Raw genomic sequence first — 21,644 nt, forward strand, 5'->3', positions numbered from 1 at the left:
GTTTGTCTACAGGCTGCAATTCATCCATAGATACAAACTGTGAAATGTTAAAAAACATGCTATAAAATGTGTAGCAGACTGATTAGATCTTTTGATTCATTCGAATGTTGATCGTGTCTCTTATTATTTCTTCCAGGTCCTGAAAAAGTTTATTTATTATTTTATTTTGCTTCCACATAGATTTGTGAAGTTAGCATTAGAGAGCGGTGAATGTTTGTGGTGAATTATTAATCGTAAGACTACAAATACTAGAAATGACTTTCTGTTATAGATTATTTAGTAACTGCTACTAACTATTCTGTATCAATTATGAATTATTTAGTATCTACTATGAATTATTCAATAAACACTGTGAACTATTCAATAAACAGTAGGAATTATTCAATAAACACTGACTTATTCAGTGTCTACTATGATTTTTTTTATTAAACTATGAATTATTCAGGGTCTATTATGAATTATTCAGCATCTACTATGAATTACTCTGGGTCTATTATGAATTATTCAGCCTGTACTATGAATTATTCAGGGTCTATTATGAATTATTCAGGGTCTATTAGGAATTATTCAGGGTCTACTATGAATTACTCTGGGTCTATTATGAATTATTCAGCATCTACTATGAATTATTCAGGGTCTATTATGAATTATTCAGGGTCTATTATGAATTATTCAGCATCTACTATGAATTATTCAGGGTCTATTATGAATTATTCAGCATCTACTATGAATTATTCAGGGTCTATTATGAATTATTCAGGGTGTATTATGAATTATTCAGGGTCTATTATGAATTATTCAGCATCTACTATGAATTATTCAGGGTCTATTATGAATTATTCAGGGTCTATTATGAATTATTCAGCATCTACTGTGGATTATTCAGTAACTACTGTGAATTATTCAGTAAACACAATGAACTATTCAGTAAACTGCATTATTCAGCAACTACTATGAATTGCTCAGTATCTACTGTAGTAGTGTCTACTAAGAATTATTTAGTTTCTGTTATAAATGATTCAGTAACTAATAATTATTTAGTGTCTACAATAAGCAAGTAAGAAAGTAATGCGCAAATAGTGCTGGGTGACTTTTTGTTATTGACCTAAAAAGACTTGCATTACCATTACAAACACTTTGAATTTAGTTTTTAAATTGTTATTGTCTTGCTGTCCGGCATGGATGGAGTCCAGTTTTGAGTCTCGGTTCCTCAGTGCCGCTCTTAGGGAGTTTTTCCTGCCACCATCCCTCTTGGCGACGCTCACTGGGGCTTGAACTTGGATTTTCTGTAGAGCTGTTTTGTGAGTCCATCTGTTGTAAAAAGCGCTGTATAAATAAACTTTGTCTGAACTTATGTGGTTAACGTCAGTAACGCAGTGTATAGTTCCCTTTGGTGTGATTCTAAGAGAAGAAAACTGAACAAAACGGTCCAAAACAAGCTGCGTCGGGTTTGGGAGACATTCTTTTAGTGCAGAGTAGCAGCGCATATGAAGCTCAAGCTCATTATCTTTATTACTGCTAACTTAAATGTCACGAAAATGTCAGCGTATTGAACTTAATTGTCGCCCAGCGCTCAGTGTTGTGCAGTGGAGAGTGGGGAGCTGAGGTGTGGACCCGTGTACACGCCTTTAGATTTTAAGGGGTTAAAAGAAGCTGCCTTTGTTTCTTTCTTTGTACAGCAGTAATGAACGTTAACGCCCATCTCTGGAGTTTAGTGTCCAGTAGGCCATCTGCTTCAGCCCGAGCGCTACTCTTTAATTAATTCCCAAATTGACGTCTCTGATTTATGATGAGAGCAAATGTCAGGTCAGGTTTTGTCTGCCTGCTACAGTACAGCACCATGAATATTCATCATTCTATGCAAATTGCATGCAGATGACTCGAGTCACAATTTGTTTACATGTATACTGAACACTCTCTCTCTCTCTCTCTCTGTCTCTCTTTCTCTGCTCACAGGTTGCTGAACAGAAAACCAAAGGTAAGAAAATCTCTTTTGGATGTTAAAAAAAGCCGAACAAGCTGTAATTTGTAAGTGTGGTTAATGTAGCAGGGGAAGCTAGCACTCATTAGGCAGGAATTCTTGCTGCTCTGTTGGCTAGCTGCTGTATGCTAATGCTCGGTGACGCATGCATTATTTCATTAGCATATGGTCAGTGAGGTGTGCGTGTAGGGGCCAGACGAGCATGCTGAGAGTCTGAAGTGCTCCCGGCTGCTGGAGTAGCCCAGTTCCTCCGTTTTCCTGTGTCCAGTAGCTCTACAGTAGCTCTTTTTCTGGGCTCCGTCTTGCTGTAATCCAAGGTCAGATGCTTGTCCACATGCTTTACAGACACCTGGACATTATCTTAAGTTAAGTGATACTTTTTTAATCCCCCAAACAGGGAAATTCCACCTCCGCATTTAACCCATCCGTAAAGTGAAACACCACATACACACTAGTGAATACACACACACTAGGGGGCAGTGAGCACACTTGCCCGGGGCGGTGGGCAGCCCTATCCACAGCGCCCGGGGAGCTATTTGAGGGACACTGGATCAAGTGATTAGAACGACCAGTATGGGGTTTTTGGACACCATATCCAAAGTAATTTACATCAACATCACTACATGCATTTGTCTTGGAGGAGAGTAAAGATATGTCTGAAAACTCCAAACCATCTGCTGTTCAGGTTGTACTTTATTTCTTCCGTCTTTTCTGATGTTTCTCCATCTGAGTCACATCTGGATCTTTTCTGTCGACGCCCTGCTGGAGCATGAACTTCTCAGAGTGTGAGGGTGTGTGCGGTCTGGAAAAATCGTGTGTTGTTTATCAGTGACATTGTTGCCGTTGTGCTCCTGACGCAGACAGCGATTTTGCCGTGAAATGCCACTGCAGTGTTAGTCATTGTTTTGGAGGGCTTTGGAGTAAGTGAGTGATCATTAGAGGATGGGAGGAGTGGAAAGGAAGAGCAGGAGAAAGGATGGATGGAAGATAACAGCAAAGATGAAATAATTAAATAAAATTTAAAAATCGGTCCACCAAAAAAAAAAAATATATGGGAAAAGTTAATATGGCAAAGACTGACAACTGACAAAGATGACACTGCACACAGACTGGAACTACTTCATCTTCGATGTTGTTTGACCATTTGTGAGGTCAAACACTGATGTTGGACGAGAAGGCCTGGCTCGCAGTGTCCACTCTAATTCATCCCAAACGTGTTCTGTCGGGTTGAGGTCAGGACTCTGTGCAGGCCAGTCAAGTTCTTCCACACCAAACTGGCTCATCCACGTCTTTATGGACCTGCTTTGTGCACTGGTGTGCAGTCATGTTGGAACAGGAAGGGGCCGTCCCCAAACTGTTCCCGCAAAGTTGGGAACAGTTGGTGCTGGAAACTTGGTGCTGAAGCTTTAAGAGTTCCTTTCACTGGAACTAAGGGGCCGAGCCCAACTCCTGAAAAACAGCCCCACACCATGATCCCCCCTCCACCAAATTGGCACAATGTAGTCAGACAAGTACCGTTCACCTGGCAACCGCCAAACCCAGAGTCATCCATCAGACGGAGAAGTGTGATTGGTCACTCCAGAGAACACGTCTCCTCTGCTCTACGCTGTTCTTGAGCTGATCTGAAGGCCACATGAAGTTTGGAGGTCTGTAGCGATTGACTCTGCAGAAAGTCGGTGACCTCTGCGCACTATGCCCCTCAGCATCCACTGACCATGCTGTGTCATTTTACGTGGCCAACCACTTTGTGACTGAGTTGCTGTCGTTCCCAATCGCTTCCACTTTGTTATAATCCCACTGACAGTCGACTGTGGAATATTTAGTAACGAGGAAATTTCACGATTGGACTTATATATATGTATAATATACATGGTGTTCCTTGGCAGTTGATCTGGTATCCCAGGTGGTTGCTAAGGTGTTTTAGTCGATGGCTATGATATCGCAGGCAATTGCTAAGGTGTTGCACGGCAATTTCTAGCATGTCCCAGGAGATTGCTATGGTGATCCTATGCAGTTGTTCTGGTATCCTTGGTGGTTACTAGGGTATCCCAGGTGGTAGCTAACGTTTTGCTTGGTGACGGCTAAGGTGTTTTATAGATGATTGCTATGGTGTCCAAGGTGGTTGTTAGTGTTGCTAGGCAATTGCTGTGGTTTCCCAGATGGTTGCTACGGGGCTGCTAGATTAAAAACTGTACAGATTAACAGCTGTATACCAGCACAGCATTCCTAATCAGACTGAACATGGTGAAAGGTGAAATGGTGTCGATATCTCAGAGTGCGCGACGAGTTAGCGGACAAAAGTCTGGCAGAAAAAAAGAAGAAATTATGATTTATACCAGCTAATATTATTTAAGGGATGGATTGGTATCAGCTACAAATTCGTCAAATTTCTTTTAACATTATAAAACAAAACCAAACGTGGCAAGACAGTTTACAACTGAAAGCTTTCTTTTGATAGTTTTTTGCTGCTGATGCTACTCCTTTACTCCTGTGCAGTATTGTGTCTGATAGTGTGTCATATTAGTGAGCGTAAGTGTGCCAGCATGGCTCACTATCAGACAGAATACAGGAGTAGTGCTGTGCTGAGTAAACAGGCGTGTAGTGTGTGCTACTGCTGAGAATACGTGTACGAGTTTGGACGCGTGCCTCACCCTCTCCTGCTGTCAGGATCTCTCCCCCCGCCACGCTGCCGTCTACTCTCCATAACTGATTCTGTCTGATTCATGCATATAGATGAAGAGGAGGCGACCCGGGGGTCCGACCAATTATCTCCTGCAACCCCTGTTAACAGCGGGTCATGAATAGCTGCAGCTAAAGAAACACTGGATACCAAAACACAAAAAACGTAAAGCTGTTCTGTAAAAATGTCGAGTGTAAATAACAGGCTACAGGTAATTAAGGTACATCTCGGGGGAAAACTGCGCTAGTCCTTTAACACAAAGAGCTGTTTTAGTGATGCCTTCATTTACTTTCATACAAGCAGTGTGTCTTCAAACATGAAGCGCACAGATCAAACCAAATCACACGGCTGTATTTACTGCGTAAACTTTCATTTAAAAAGCTCTATAATGTTCATATGATCCACACAGTCGCTCTGACAGACTGTAATACACTACAGGAAGCGTAGGGGGCGATACAGCTTCTACTGTTTCATTTAAAACGCTCTATAATGTTCATATGATCCACACAGTCACTCTGACAGACTGTAATACACTATAGGAAGCGTAGGGGGCGATACGGCTTCTACTGTTTCATTTAAAAAGCTCTATAATGTTCATCTGATCCACACAGTCACTCTGACAGACTGTAATACACTACAGGAAGCGTAGGGGGCGATACAGCTTCTATTGTCTCATTTAAAAAGCTCTATAATGTTCATATGATCCACACAGTCACTCTGACAGACTGTAATACACTACAGGAAGCGTAGGGGGCGATACGGCTTCTACTGTTTCATTTAAAAAGCTCTATAATGTTCATCTGATCCACACAGTCACTCTGACAGACTGTAATACACTACAGGAAGCGTAGGGGGCGATACGGCTTCTACTGTTTCATTTAAAAAGCTCTATAATGTTCATATGATACATACAGTCACTCTGACAGACTGTAATACACTACAGGAAGCGTAGGGGGCGATACGGCTTCTACTGTTTCATTTAAAAAGCTCTATAATGTTCATATGATACATACAGTCACTCTGACAGACTGTAATACACTACAGGAAGCGTAGGGGGCAATACGGCTTCTGTTTTATTTAAAAAGCGCTTGTTGCACAGACATGACTTTGATTTATAGTTTTATTGCTTGTGTTGGAAGTAAATTCATTTATAGGCATTAACATCACTATTTGCATTTGTCTTAGAAACAAATTTAAAGCATTTAATCATAAGCCTGTCAATCAAAATATCTAAAATTATGAACATCCCAATAACCAAACGTTTAAATAGTCTTTTACTATTTAAACCTGTCAATGTCCTCGTGATTGATGTCTTTTTGGGGCTGCCTTTTTTTGCATTTCCCTTGCAGCATGTAGAAACCTTTCTGCTGCATATGATTCATCTTGGGGTGCAGGGTGATGTGTGGAGGTGAGAACAGTAACTGAAGGCACGTTTGTGGCATTTTCCTGCCTGTAATCAGGAAACGGCAGGGTGCCAGTTTTTTTTTGCTGTCAGCGCACTTTTAAAAAGCAAAAGGACAAACGCAGACGCCTGTCAGTCTCACCCTTTTTCGTTCTTACTGAGCGTTTCCTGCCGTCTCCTGAGAGCTTCTGCCATAACATACAGGTTTACAAGGTGGCGCTAACCATAACAATGGGGTCTCTCAACACAATGCAAACCCAGATTGAATTAATTTGTGATTTCACATCCAATTAATTGCGTCAACACTCTGAGCAAGACGCTGGTGGATAGCGACCTAATTACGGGCTAATCCGCCAAAGCGAAGAGGAAGTGCTCTCTTTTAATTGTGACATTTATAAATACTCGAGAAATGAATCGTGAAAGAAGCCTTTGAGTATGTTATGTGCATTTATTACAGTGCACATTAATCAGGGTATTTGTCAACAGTGCATGTTTATCATTTATCACGGCCTTTGTGTAGCGCTGTAGCCTCAGGCGGCAGGTGATGAATTAATCACAAACAAATAGACCATAAATATAATATAACACTCAGTTCATTATATTAGATGGTATGAATTCATGAAGAACACATTCTGTTCAGAAATGAAGGTATTTGTGACCAATTCAGGGGACCTGGGTCGCTATTGTGTCCAAATGATCTTTTCCTGATTTGAAGTATAAATTTAATCATACTGAATAGCAGTGGTGGGCATTTTAACCATTTTTTATATTTAAATGTCTGCATTTTTTAAATAGTGTTTGAAATGATTTTTGATGATCTGAATGTTCTGGTTCTGAATGTTGTTGTTATGTATCTTTGATTTAGGCCTTGTAAAACTAGCATTTGCCAGAAATTACATTCATGTCAATGGAATTTAAACTATTTCATGTCTCGAATTTCCAAGACGAATACACTTCATGTGCAAAATTTTGCCTCAAGTTCAGCTTTGGTGAACTTCAACAAACAAGTTGACGTCTCTGATCTAAAAAAAAAAAAAAAAAGACCGTATGATTTGCAGACAGTCTTTACTTTTGTGTTTTTGCTGTTTAAATGAGTTAGCCAGCTTACTGACTGTGATCTTAGCTATTTTGCTAACAGCAGAGGCACAAAGTCACTCATTAGTTGTGCCAGTTAACCACATTTTTACTACAGGTCAGCATTATAATGATAATTATGTTCACTTTTATGTTTTTTGCTGTTTAATGTAGGAGTTAGCCTGCTTCAGCTTACTGACTGCTAGGTTAGCTCCTTGGCCAAGTGTAGCTGCACACAGTCACCTCTCAACCCATGATAAAAGCCTTGTATAAGCAAGTCTATGTGAGATTACCTGACAACTTCGCATGGTTTCAGGAAAGTGTGGGATGTAGGCAAGACACTGAAATGTTTTTGTGTAATTAACGTTGTTCGGCTAGCTTTTGCAGCCCTAGACAGTACACACCCACCACCTTTGTCTCTTCAGCAGCAGCAGGTCAAGTGAGGGGTGAGGGGTGAAGGGTGAAAAGCTTTGTGTGAATGGGTCTCTAAAGCAGGACAGATGGGCAAAGCCAAGCCCTCTCAGACACGCACCCCAACATTGTCCCAACGCTTTCCCAAACCTCATGCTAACCACTCATCAGTGAGGGTTGGACTAATGGGGCAACTAGACCTCTCCCACAACCCCGGCTGACCCCAGCCCAGCTTCTTTTCACCCTGACAGAGACGAGGCCTCTTCATTAATGCTCAGCCGGGCCCATCCTGGGGCCTCCTGAGCCTTCTGTCTTCCCTGCAATCCCCCTTCCCTCTTTTCTCAAGCTCTTTCTGAGGTTCTGGATTACTGGAGTTCCACCTGCAGTGGTTTCTCCTCATTTCTTTTCACTCCATTCTGGATGCAAATGGGAGATTTACTAGATTCTGTAATTCTTGCAGGAAGGCAGAAGAAAGAATAGTCTGCCTCCGCCTCTCTCACTCGAGCATGGGAGTGCATTAAAATGCGCTGCAGCCCTTCCTCTGTGAAACCTCAGAAACCAGGGCAGCCGAGCTTCACCATGCCAGTGCAAGGCTGCACTTCAGAACCCTAGTTACGCTGCGTTTATGTTCAAAAGTCTGTTTCTTCAGAAATGAAGGGTGTTAATAGAGAGTTTTTGCTGCAGTAACAGCCTCTGCTTTTCTGGGAAGGCTTCTAGATGTTGGAACATTGCTATGAGGTTTTGATTGAGCACTAGCAAGGTCAGGTACTGATGCTGGGTGGTCAGTTCTGGATCACTCCAACTCATCTCAAAGGTTTAGGCTGGAGCTCCATCACTCCAGAGAACCATAGTTCCGCTGCTCCACAACCCCACGCTTGGCATAGGCTACGGAGACCTTAGGCTCATGTGCAGCTGATCCAGAACATCCCATTCACTAATTAGAAGGCTGTTCTGGATACTTTTATCGTGTGCATGCAAAGCTGCAGTCATAATTAAAGTGTTTGAATTGACTTATATATGTACTGTTATCTAATTTTGTTATGAGACTAAATGTCAGTATGCGGTTCTGTCACTTAACTAACTAGATCAGGCGATTATTTTGGTCGTATGTGATGTTAGAGATGACTGCAGCTAATGATGCTTGCAAGCTAGCTAGTCCACAAAGCTCTAGTACATATGACAAACATAAAGTCTAGATAATAATGACCGGCTGGTTCAGTCTTATTGTACATCTCCTTACAACCACAAGAGCTCCGTTTTTACCCACTGCGCAGTTAAATCAGTAAACACATCAGGTCCAGCTTGGTTCAGTTGTTCTTTTATTCCCATTTTATCCCTCGCCCCTGCCACTTAGCCCTTAACCCTCCCTTTTGTGTGTTCACGGGTAGGGTGTCCCGATTTTTGTTGCGATAGAGGGGTAGGGCTACATGATCGTCCAAACGGAGGTTTCTCAGAGACACATTGCTAACGCAGTGCTAAGAGAAAAAATAAAAGCAGGCAAGATGACTGTGCAAGTGACCAAGGAACCAACAAATGTGAGTGTTTTCTCTTTTAAAACGTTATAATATATTTTGCTAATGTCTCTGTAGCTAATTTCCTGTTCCACCTTAAATAGTCCGACCGAAGAGCCAGAATGTAATGGCTGCTGTTTTTAAGGTGGAACAAGAACATTTGAAGACATGAAACAAACAAATAGCTGACTTCAGCTTCACACCACCCAAAAAATGCAGGTGGACAATGATGAGTGATTATCACATCCCCCCTTTTTGAAGGTGTATGATGCCCTAAATCTAACTAAAGCCCAGCAGCGAGGTTGCTGAACTTTTACCCTTTTACCCTTTTACCCCAACATTTTATTTAAGGTTTGCCCATTTCATGGGGAAGATTTCAACACCTACCCCTAATAACCTATTTAGACAAGAAATGATTCACCTTCTCGGTGTATATTGTAAGACACTTTAAACTGTCACAAGTATGTTTATATAGTGATCCTGGCAAATCAAGGAAATATTGTTTTTTTTTGTACTTGAGGTCCCACGTATTGCATTTTAATGGATTGATTAACTTATTTGTTTTTGCTTGAATATGTATATATTTTTAAAGCATAATTTGTAACACTTCCCTCAAAGTCTGCCAGACCCCCTACAGTTTCCCTATAATCCCCTGGCTGGAAGGCCCACTTTATGTAAAGTAAACAAACACTGCGACTGGAGAAACCCTCATTTGTAAGTGGGTCTTTGAAGGCTTCCTCTGCGAGCTGGATGAACTGAAGCAGCTCTCAGCTTTGTTCATGCACTCAATTAGGAGGCGCTGCTACAGAAATCAGCTTTCTCTTTCCTCACACCATCATTAAACGAGCATCCCGAGACGCCGAATGCAAACGAGCAGCGTATCTGAGCAGTGTGTGCTGCATGGAGAGACGGCTGATGGAGAGTGTTTGTGGAGTGAAGAGCTTTATTAAGAATGTACAGAGCAGAAGGAGACAGAGCTGTGTAATCTTTTTCTAATCTAATCTAATCTCTTATTCTCTCGCGCTCTCTCTCTCTCTCTGTATGGTTTGTCTGAGAGAGAAGAAATCGATCTTCCATAAACACCCAAACATGTTCCAGCATGAGTGCACATGCACACAAATGCTCACAAAGCCTACGAACTGAGCAGAGAGGCTATACAGTCTAAAGTGTTTACATTTCTCTATGTTGACGATATTACTATTTCTCTATATTGAAAATATTACTACTTTTGCATTATCATAATATTTCCATTTTTTAAATTCTGAAAATATTTCCATTTCTTTCTGTTGACAGCATTCCAATTGATTTGCATTGAAATATTTCTGTATAATCAAAATATTTCTATTTTCTATATTGAAAATATTCTAATTTTTTAATATTGAAAATATTTCCATTTCTCTATAATGACAGTATTTCAATTTCTTTATATTAAAAAGAATTCTCTTTTTTTATCAAAATATTTCCATTTCTCTATAATGACAGTATTTCAATTTCTTTATATTAAAAAGAATTCTCTTTTTTATCAAAATATTTCCATTTCTCTATATTGAAAATATTTCTACTTCTGTATAAATAAAATATTTTAGTTTCTCTATTTTGGAAATTATTTTATTTTTACTTTATTGAAAATATTCCTACTTCTGTGTAATCAAAATATTTCTGTTCTCTACAATGACAGTATTTCAATTTGCTGAATTGAATATGCTGGAAATATTCAATATCCAATTTCTCAGTATTGACAGTATTTTCATTTCACAGTATTATTCATCTGTGTTGCTGTTCTTACATTCTTTGATCATTTCCTGCGATTTTTGTAATTGAAGCTAAGATGGCTTAAATACTTTGTGTTCTTGTTATTTGAGTGATGCTTCGGAAAAGCTATAAATATGTCATGCTAGTAAAGGCTATTGAGCTGAGGACAGCCCAGATACAGAGAGAAAGAGGGAGAGGGGGAAAGAGAGAGTTAGTTCCTCGGCATATTGCCTGTCTGAGTCCGAGTGTGAGAAACGTCCCACAAGCCCCGGCGTCCATCTGCTTTGTGTAATGGATTCAGTGGAGAACTGAACAATGAGCACAATGAGCGAGACTGGATGGGGGAGGACGAGAGGAGTGTAGACAGGCACAGCGTTTGATTGGTCAGCTGGGGAAGGGTGAAGTTGAGCTGATTGGCCGGCAGGGGAACGGGCTCCGTGAGCAGAGTGTAATCGCACTGTGTCACGACAGGCCTGAATAAACATCTGCCTCAGTCTCGCCCTGTTACAGCTGAGAGAGACGAGAGCAGCAGAAACAGAGTCAGATAAAGGGCCGAGGATTTGTAAGATCTTTGCTAATAAAACTCCTGTTCACTGCTTCCGTTACTGTACTGTTGATTTTAATAGTGAGACTGGCCAGAAACAGATCAAATATTGTTGCTGGTTTTCTGAGTGAGAGCAAGTTAACACTTAACACATCCCCAACAGAGAGCACACACGTAAATATTACAGGTTTCTGTTCGTTGTAGTGCACTGCTTATTTTCAATTGATTTCATTTAACCTATTGAAAAAGATTTAAAATAGAAAATGTGCCATACGTTTTGCACAAGACGCATTTAATGTTTTCCTTACAATGTTGAATTCAGTAAATAAACAGTAATTACGCATAAAGATGTGCATAAGCTGCTCAATCACTACTTATTTTTATACACTTTTAAAAATAAGTTTCAACGTAATTTGACCAGATGCATCTAAACCTTTGTATACAACTAACTATATTTAGATTTAACACACCTAATTTGATGAGTGGCAGTAATGAATTGCCCTCAAGAAAGTTTTAGAATAAAGTAGCAAGTCATGAGAACCTGAACATTATAGTGATGTTTATTTTTTTTACCACAATTAAGGGTTTTAAGTGTGGTGCATAGGGAATTAAAGGGTGACCAAGTGCAGTATAACATACTGTTTACTGAGCAATTTATTATTTTTTTAGTAATTCTTTATTATTATCTGTATTATAGAGTACAGTTCTGTGGTGTGTGGGTGGGTGTGTGTGTGTATAAAGTACAGTGCAAATTGTATATGAAGCCCTCATTTAGACAATAAGCTTTAGATTAAGTACAAATAAAGAAATAAACAATAATTTGTGCTGTGGATACACCCACACTGGACTTTTTGCTTTATAAATTGCAGCAGTTGCACCACATATAAACACATACATCATCAGTGTTATGCTAATATCTTACATCTCCATTCTTAACTTTTTCTTTTTTTTTTACTTTTTTGCATAATCTAAAACTTTTGTTCATATTTCTGATAAACAGACCAAATGAAATGGCCCAAAATTAGTTGGAAAAAGATCTCATCACATTAATGTCTGTTATGAGCTAAGAGTGTTTGTTTATCCTTCACCTGTAAAGGTACCATTTGGACAGTTTGACAGCTACCATATGGATAAAAATACATATACAGTGAATTGGAGTCAGACAACAGCATCGTTCTCCAGGTTTTTTCCTTCCTTCCCAACAATCCCTCTCTCTCTTCTCTGTTTCATTTCTCCTGCAGTGCCAGACTCAGCTAAGGCCAGTCCCCCGCCGGTCCAATCCCTGTCCATCCCCTATAGTAGTAGCAGCAGCAGTAATGGCAGCCGAAGCCCCAGCAGCCCCCAGCAGCTCCAGCCCGTGCAGTGCATCCCCCGTTTCCCCCCCAGAGAGGTTCCTCCGCGCTTCAGACACCACGAGCACAAACAGCTGCTAAAGAGGGGTCAGCCACTGCCCACTGCAGCCCTCAGCCTGACCAGCAACTCAGACTGTACATCTCCGCCAAACACTCACACCAACGAGCACCTCGCAGGTGAGAAACGGTCATTTTAACCGTCTGTGCTGTTTGAACATTTGCCGTTTTAAGCCAATAGTGTTTGAATATTTCAGGAAGCTACAAAGGCTGCAGTCTAGGGGAAGTCTACCAAATATTCCAAAATTTCTGCATAATTAAACGGTTAAAATGTAAGTCATTCATATTGGTTTGGTGTGAAATGCTCCATTCCAGAAAAACTTACCAAGTCAAAGTTATTCACGCTGGTGGTGATAGGAACCAGACATCCACCTCTAAAACCCCCTCACAGAAAGTCATGCAATGCTTATAAATACTGATGTTTGATGACACTCTTTTATGATAGTTTTGAGAAGATTTTGGCCTCTTTTTTTATTATTAATTCATGGAGAAGTGCAGAAATTTCTCAATATTCTACCATCATCAACTTAGAAGACATGTGTGCGCTTATTGGTGGCTTTTCAATAGTAAATAAAATGTTACAACCCCTATTGTTGCTCCACCTCAGCCAAGAAAAGGGTGATGCAAAACTCTGGTGTCCCTGCAGCTTTACACCATCACTTATCATTCTTAAACTTGAGGTGGTTCCATGTAGAGCTCTGTGTGGAGAATCGGGTGTTGCTGGTAATTCTGTTAATTAGTTCGTTTTTTTTTTTTCACGTTTTAATGAAGTGGTGGCTTGTAACAATAGTGGAACCCTTTTTGGTGCTGTATGGAACCATCTACAGCACATTCTCTATCAATTTGAAGAACACTTTCACCATGCAAAGAACCATTTATTCATGCAAATAGTTCTTTAATTGTTCAGGGTTCTATATAGAGCCCGTTCCTTTACTAAAGAACCCTTGAAGAACCATCTTTTTTAAGAATGTAGAATGTAGAAATGATCTATTTTAATTCACTCTAGTTCACTGCTCTCATTTCTGTTTGCATTTGGCTAACTTGGCTCTCTTAACCACTTAAAATGTGGTTCTTCAAGGGTTCTTTAGTAAATTAGGATTCTATATAGAACCATGAACACACACAAAAAAACCTTTTGCATGATTGAAAAGTTCTGTGTGTTGTGTAATGTGTTGTGTATTTTGAAAGAGTACTATATAGCACTAAAAGGGTTCTTGACATCTTAACGATATAGGAACCCTTTTCAAAAAGGTGCATGTAGAACTATGTACAACATATTCTCCACCAATCTGAGGAACCATTTCACCATGCAAAGAACCTTTTAATTATGCAAAAGCTTCTTTGTGTGTTCATGGTTCTAGATAGAACCCTTGAAGAACCATTTTTAAGTGTTTAACTGAACTTTTTAATCCAGAAGTGTGGCACAACTGAAGTCCCAGCAGTGGAACCAGACTTGGAAACCATTAAACATGATGACAAGTAAAAATCTATTATTCCGTTTGGAAAACCGCCTCCCTCTCTAATCTGAGTGTATAAACATTTCTTGAAGAAAGTTTTTGTTTGCGGGAATCTCGAGTGATGCTGGTTTAAATCTGGGCTTTAACGTTTATGGTTTCCGATCCAGAGCTTTGCGCAGTGCTGTATTTCAAGCGGAACAAGGAAAGCTAGTGAAACTGTTAGCGCTCACGTTCCTGTACAGAAGCATTCGTCGTTGTAAACATGATCAAAATTCCTTAGGTTTCTGTGTTAGATTTGGGACAGAGGCTGGAGATGCTGTTTTGGGGACGGGCAATGATTGCGGGAACATTCTTGTTGTCCTCAGTGCCATTTAACTCTGTACAGTAGATTATCGGCGCTGTCCGAAGAAAAACAAGCATTTCCAAAAGAGTAACTTCACAGGAGAAGGCAAAAACACTCTTACCTTTCAATGGAAGTTAATGTAAAAGATTTTTGACAGTGAGTTTAGAGCATTTCTCTTGGTCCATTCATCATGAAATTTTCAGAGCCTAAACGAGGAGCTGGTGTGTTGAAATGATGTACAAAAATAAGCGAGTTTGTTAAGCGACATTGTTTCTGCTCAGAGCAGTTGTTCAGCAAAAACCTACACGAACCATATTTTTGAGGTTTCTCAGGCCAACAAACCTGAAGCATGAATGTAATGTTCTCCAAGCTCCAGCAGTGTCTGACACTGTGAGACAAACGAGGCAGTTACTCACAGGCACCTGTACAGGTACCACAGTGTAACTGCTGCTAACATAAAGCTGCCGAATAAGAAGCAGAGTTACTTGACGAAGCCTTGTGGAAACAAGAGTTGTGTCCTGGTTCAGAGGCAGCATCCTACGAAAGCACTGAAATGAGACGGTCTTCTCTGTGGGGGATTTTCTGTTTGCGTCACAGCAGCGCTGTTTCTGCCTTTCCCGCTGCTTCATGAACATTATTTATTTATTTCTTTTAGAAAGTTCTTTAAAGATGGAGCCAGAAACTTAGAGTTTAGGTTATTATTATTTCATTTAATAGAGCTGGAGATGCTTCTTTCTGTCTGCTCCCTAAAAGTAAACAAAACTGTAGCATAAGATTTGCTTCAGACCACATTGGCTTTGCTTCATTTGTATCGTTAGCTATTCGACTTTGTTTAAACCCAGTGCTTAGATTTAAAAGTGTCTCCTCAGCCGCCGTTTGCTCCTCTACTGACGCCACCATGCTCTCAAATAATAACCAGCACGCAGTGAACCTCTGGATATGTTAACTGGAAAAGTTATATGAAAAAGTCTTTGAAACAGGACAGACCAGGCCTTCAAATGCAGCTTCCGAAGCGTTAAGCTCCTGAATTGGGAGCAGCTAAAGACTTCAGCAGCGTTTTTTCTGGACGTGCAGAGTTAAAAAGCAATACTGACAGGGCTGCAGGTTAGGGAGCCAGCCTTGCAACCAGAAGGTTGCCGGTTCAATGCCCTGAGCTGACAGCACATGCCTGAGGTGCCCTTGAGTAAGACACCTAACCTGCGGATAGAGCTGCCCACTGCTCCGGGCAAGTGTGCTCACTGGCCCCTAGTGTGTGTGTGTGTGCTTTCACTAGTGTGTATGTGGTGTTTCACTGCATGGATGGGTTAGATTGCGGAGGTGAAATTTCCCCATTGTGGGAGTAGTAAGGATCACTTAATCTCTTTTAAAAGTAAATGGTTCAACACATATACAGTCATATGCAAAAGTTTGGACACCCCTGGTCAATTTACATGTTGGTTTTCTGAGTAAGAGTAAGTGAACTCATCCTCTACAGAGAACATATTCCAGTGCAAAATGACTGTTTATTTACTGGATTTTATATTGGGAGCTGAACAGTAAAATATGCTTCACTGTGGAGAAGTTGTTTTATATTTTTTCGGCCAATTTGATTTAACTGTGCAAGAAAATTGTGCATTAGTGTGTGCAGAAGAATGACACATTTAATTATTTTCACCTAGATAGTCAACAAAGCATGCCATTTGACCGGGAGTGCCCAAACTCCAGTGTTCCCTAGTGTTTAAACTTCTGATTAAATAATGCTCTGTGTTTATCTAAAGGCTCCTGTAGGTGAAAGGTCGTGGAAGCTGCATGACTGAGGGGCTCCCACTCTTGTGTTGCGTTAGATTATTGTTTACGACCAGCCCAGCTGCCTGTCTGCCCTTCAGAGAGAGAGTGCAGGTGGCAGAACTGTGCCCGGCTGTGGGGTGAGGGGGGAGTGGGAGATAATATAGTTGTGAGAAATGCGCCTCAGCAGCTGTTTTGTGCCCCAACAGCTCTTGGGGGCTTCTGTTGTCTGTAGCTTTTCATTCATATCTGATTTGCTGCTACTGAATATTTCATGTTTGTTCCAGACACATAGAATAATTCCTAATATTAGAATAGAGGACACATACAGTGTAAATTATATTTCTCTCTCTCTCTCTCTCTCTCTCTCTCTCTATATATATATATATATATATAGATACAAGCTTGATACTGTGACAATAGAAGAACGCTTTTGGGTGCCATTTTCAAAAAGGTTCTTTATAAGGTTCTTTATACAACCATCTACAGCACAGTCTCCATCAATCTGTGGAGCCATTTCATTACACGAAGAACCATTTAATCATGTGCATGGTTCTTTGCGTTTTCGTGGCTCTATGTAGAACCATCTTGTTTACAAAGAACCCTTGAAGAACCATCTTTTTAAGACCGTAGTGAATGTTGTCGGAGTAAAAACATTAACACAGTAACGACGGCCTGCTTGACTGAAACTCTAGCTATATAAATAGCTGTGATTGGTTGAGAATTCTCAGTAAGTCTGTCTCTGATGGGTCAGTGTTCTCACAGTGGTCACTCCAAAATTAGCAAGGCTTGAATGTGATAGAGGGCAGATAGAATATCATTTCAGACGGTGGAGGTCGTCTCTAATAAAGCTGGTGTTCGTGTTGTTCTATCATAGGCTGAGGTTAGTGACCAAAATGCCAGCGTTTTAACTGGAGATGAGTGAGTTTGGGAATTCTGGGCTGATATGAATATCCAGTACTTTTTGTTTTTCATGTACATATTCTAGAGATGACATGTACAGACTGGTAAAATAAAATCAGGACCGGATTAATCTGGATTAGGATTACAGAGTAGTCTAACACTGGTGTGTACAGTAATGGAAAAAGAGGTTCAGTGAAGCACATTTGGTTTTAGGGAACGACAAACTGATCACAGTGATTACTATTTCTTGTCTTGCGAACACTATTATCTTCAGAACAAATGTGGTTAATGTTGTTCCAGCCTTGTTGACACACAGGGCAAAAACAGCGCTCACTCTGAAAAAAGCAGGAAAATAAATCAAATGCAGATATGTTAGTGCACTAACTCAGCGTCACCTGATCATTCTGCTATAGTAATGTTCAGGAGTTAAATTAATGCAGCCTTAAATGTAGATGTGAATTATCAGTGAAATCGAAGTGTATTGGTCTGATACTGATAATATGTTTTGACTGTTATCTGCCGACACCAGTAGGATTGTTATCTCCATAGCTGACTGTGACAGGTGCTGAAACCCGGTGGCTATCGTGGTTGTGCTATCTAGCAACGTCTGTGCTCTGCTTGTTTTAGTCAGAATTTTATTCTTTTCTCGTCTTCACTCTCAATCACTCTTTCATTCCCTCAATTTCTCTGTCTCCACTTTCTCTACTATGCCCGGTCTCTCTCTCTCCCTCTCTCTTTCTATCACCGTCTCTCTCCCTCTCTCTTTCAGTCACTGTCTCTCTGCTGCTCTCTTTCTGTCAGTGTGTCTCTCTCTCTCTCTCTCCTCCTCTCTTTCTTTCTCTCTCTCTCTCCCTTTCTCTCTCTATCACCGTCTCTCTCCTCTTCTCTTTCTTTCTCTCTCTCTCTCTCTGTCTCTTGTGCTCTTTCTCTCTTCCTGTCTCTCTTATTTCTCTCTGTCTCTCTTTGTTTCTCTCTCCTTGTTTCTTTCTCTCTTGCTCTCCCTTATTTCTCTTTCTCTCTTCTCTCTCCTTCTCACTTGCTCTTTCTCCCCTTCTCTCGTGCTCTCTCTCTCTCTCTCTCTCTCTCTCTCTCTCTCTCCCCCTTACTCTCCCTCTTTCGTGTGCTGTCTCTCTCTCCCTCTCTCTTGCTCTCTCTCTCCCTGTCTCTTGCTCGCTCTCTCTCTCTCTTTCTCTCTCTCTCCCTCTCTCTCGTTCTCTCTCTCTCTCTCTCTCTCTCTCTCTCTCTCTCTCTCTCTCTCTCCGTTACTCTCACTCTCTCGTGTGCTGTCTCTCTCCCTCTCTCTCTCTCTCTCTCTCTCTCTCTCTCTCTCTCTCTCTCTCTCTCTCTCTCTCTCTTTCTCTCTCAGTGATGAGTGTGCACCGTGCCATTCCGCTGTTTTGGAGAGCGGGTATAGCTTTTGATCCACGGAGGCCGAGCGTATTGAAAGGGCTTTATTTCAGACAGAGAACGCTGCTGTGACGTCGCTGCCATGACGTTCGGTCAGCAGGGAACAGGGCGAGTAAACACGACACATGAACATCTGACATTTTATTTCTCTGGGGAGGATGGTTATTTGTTTGTGTTTTCTTCAGTAGTTAAACTCTGTTAACTGTGACGGCTGTCGTCGTTGTTTTGCAATGTTATTTAAGCGTAATTACATTATAACTACACAGTTAGTTAATAAAGCTACTTGATTAATTACATTCACATTCAATTTATACTCTGTACGGACAGGTCCCGGTCCTCACTGTGTTTGTTTTGATGTAAAAAAAAAATAATAATTAATACGGATTATAATTATCTCCTCTTCTACTAATGTGATAGAAAGTTTACAGACTGCACTTTTCGCAGTTTCTCAGTTTCTTGGAATTACAATATGTTGTGAATATCGTCAGTACATAAAGCTGCACTGTGTAAGATTTTTTTGTTAGGTGAGGAGAAAAACAGGCTAAAGTATGGGGAGTCTGAGCTACCTGTGAACCCTGAAATAATCATTTAATAGTCAAAAGTGGCGCGTTGGGAGTTTTTCACACCGTGTCGTACATCTTTACATTTTAACGTCACACGCAGACTCAAAACGAAGGTTCAGCTCCATTTAGGTCTCAAATGATCTCATAATCAACATTATACTGATGAAGACATGATTACAATAGTAGATCATTCACTCACATCCTCAGAAGACAGTTTAGACTCGGTTTTCTTTAAATTCTCTTTCAGTCGTCAGGTTCATCCACTTGGGGAAGGGGAGTGAAGCACGACCAACACTACAGATTGTTATTCCGTGTGTTGCATGCAGGTGCAGTTCCACATTTCCAACAGAGAGGTCTTCAAATCCCTTAACTTACAGACTGAAGGTTTACAAAACATCATCTGCAGGTTTTATTACAAATAGAGCGTAATTAAACCTGTTGACTTGGATTTAGTGCAGCACAGCGTGTAAATGTTAATATTTGCAGTAATAAATTTTGATAGCAGATTTTTTTATGAAGCACTTTTCTCTGTTCCATGTTCTCAAACCTCAAAAAATGAAACAGGATGCATATCATGAGAATCTCGGAGTACCGTGATCATTTTCCATATCGTATCCAATTCATATAAAATTGCTTCTGTTTTCCAAAAGTTCAGTCTGAATGTTCTAATTACCCATATATCAAAGTTTGGGTGACCCCTCCTGGAAGTCCTCACTGGAAAAGCAAAACAGATTGGATCAATAGGCTTAAAAATAGCTACAGGGACAAACTCGCCAATCACACAGAAGCAGCAGTGTTTCTTGGCATCAGTTCAAGATGAGGCTCGGATGCCTGAGAGCAGACACGCCGGAGCAGACAAGCGGCCGCTTCCTCGCTCTCTCCTCCGTTACTTTGGGCATGGTAATGCGGACGCTCTCTCCAGGTACCCCGCCGCTCGTACTCTGCCGCTTTGCCCTCGTTATTCCTTAATCACGCGCTTTTATATTTTTGTTTTTGCTCGTGGCGTTTACGTAACAAAACAAAACAAAAGCAGCTGGCTTGTTTGGGTATGATTATTTTATCACGCAGCTTATTTCTTTTTTTTTTTCTCCTGCTCTGTTCAGAAGGAGCTGAACGACAGTAGAGCTGAGAGGAGAGTTTCACAGAGTCTGTACAGAAAGAGTACAGAAAGCGGCTGAGGCAGGGAATCGCAGACAGAAGCCTCGTTCTCTTGGCTGCGTTTCAGCTCCGATAAAATGGCGTCCTATTTCAAGAGAGAGAGAGAGGCTGGCAGACAGACGACGGCTCGCCTGTGCCACCAGGGTGCTCTTTCCATTCATATCTCCAGATTGCGTCTCTGTTTCTCTCCTTTTTTTGCCCTCTTTTGCTGATTGGAACACTTAGCTGAAAATGTCAGGCGTTAACAGCGGTTCTGCTGATCATACAAATGAAAAGAAAAAGGAAAAACCTTGAGATGTTATTTGAGTGCTGAAACAATGCCAAGGCTGCTCTAAAGGCATTTCAGCCTTTGCCAAAACAGCTCAGATGAAGGACATTTGAGTGTTTTGCAGAACAGCCACACTGCTTTACTGTTTAACCCAAACAGCGACGGCTGCTTAGTCCACGGGGAAGCCTTATTTATTTATTTATTTATTTATTTTTGCTCCCGTTTAATAAGCCATTTGAGGCCAGAGCTAAAGCTACAAGCAGTGCAAAAAAACAACTCGGGTTTATTTCAAGAATAATTCAAATATTATTCTTAGTACAGTGATTATTGCTCCGTTCTAGAGAAACTTACCGAGTCAGAATTGTTCGCAGTGGTGGTGATGGGAACCAGACGTCCACCTTTAAAAGCTCCCTCACAGAAGTGAAATTGCATGAAATGGTAATGAATTCACTGCCTGATGTATGAGACACTGTTTTATGATGGCTTTGAGAAGATTTTGCTCTTAAACTCCATTCATGGTATAGAGAGACATAATTTGCAGGGTGTTGTGAGGCAAAATAGTCCCTAAAGAAAACATCATTTCAGATTTTCCACTATTTTCCCATCATCAGCATTCCATATAAAACTCAGAAGACTGGTGGTCTTAGATAGTTGTAGTCATCGGTTTTAGTTACAGATCAAACTCCATTAAACCTAATATTACTTGAATGATAATGAATCAACGTGAGTCAAGCTGAATCATTCACTCTTAAAAAGAAGGGTTATTTAGTAAAGAAAGTGGGTCTATATAAAATCAGAAACACTCGCATGAAATGGTTCTTCAGGTGTACCTTTAGATAATGGAGAATGTGTTGTGTATGGTGGTTCTGTAAAGCACCAAAAAGGGTTCTGCTATTGTGATGAAGTCAAGCTTGTAACAATAGAAGAGACCTTTTTGGGGCTATGTAGACATCTCTTTAAAAGATTCTGTATAGAACCAACTACAGCACATTTTCCATCAGTCTGAAGGACCTTTTC

At 40.7% G+C, this 21,644-nt stretch overlaps 1 protein-coding gene across 6 annotated transcripts in view; it reads left to right on the forward strand.

Moving 5' to 3' along the window:
• Positions 1 to 21,644, forward strand: part of tnrc6c2 (trinucleotide repeat containing adaptor 6C2) — a 157,814-nt gene that overhangs the window by 105,760 nt on the left and 30,410 nt on the right. For 4 of the 6 annotated variants that reach the window (XM_037536322.1, XM_017693090.2, XM_017693093.2 and 1 more), the window contains exons 3-4: positions 1,957 to 1,978; positions 12,597 to 12,884. In XM_037536322.1, the coding sequence (XP_037392219.1) occupies positions 1,957 to 1,978; positions 12,597 to 12,884 (310 nt within the window). Of the gene's footprint in view, positions 1 to 1,956; positions 1,979 to 12,596; positions 12,885 to 20,002; positions 20,124 to 21,644 lie in introns of those variants that run through there. The other 2 variants (XM_017693094.2, XM_017693096.2) reach the window with 2 other exon arrangements.

This window comes from Pygocentrus nattereri, chromosome 30 (assembly GCF_015220715.1).
Source record: "Pygocentrus nattereri isolate fPygNat1 chromosome 30, fPygNat1.pri, whole genome shotgun sequence".
In the NCBI taxonomy this organism is placed as follows: domain Eukaryota; kingdom Metazoa; phylum Chordata; class Actinopteri; order Characiformes; family Serrasalmidae; genus Pygocentrus; species Pygocentrus nattereri.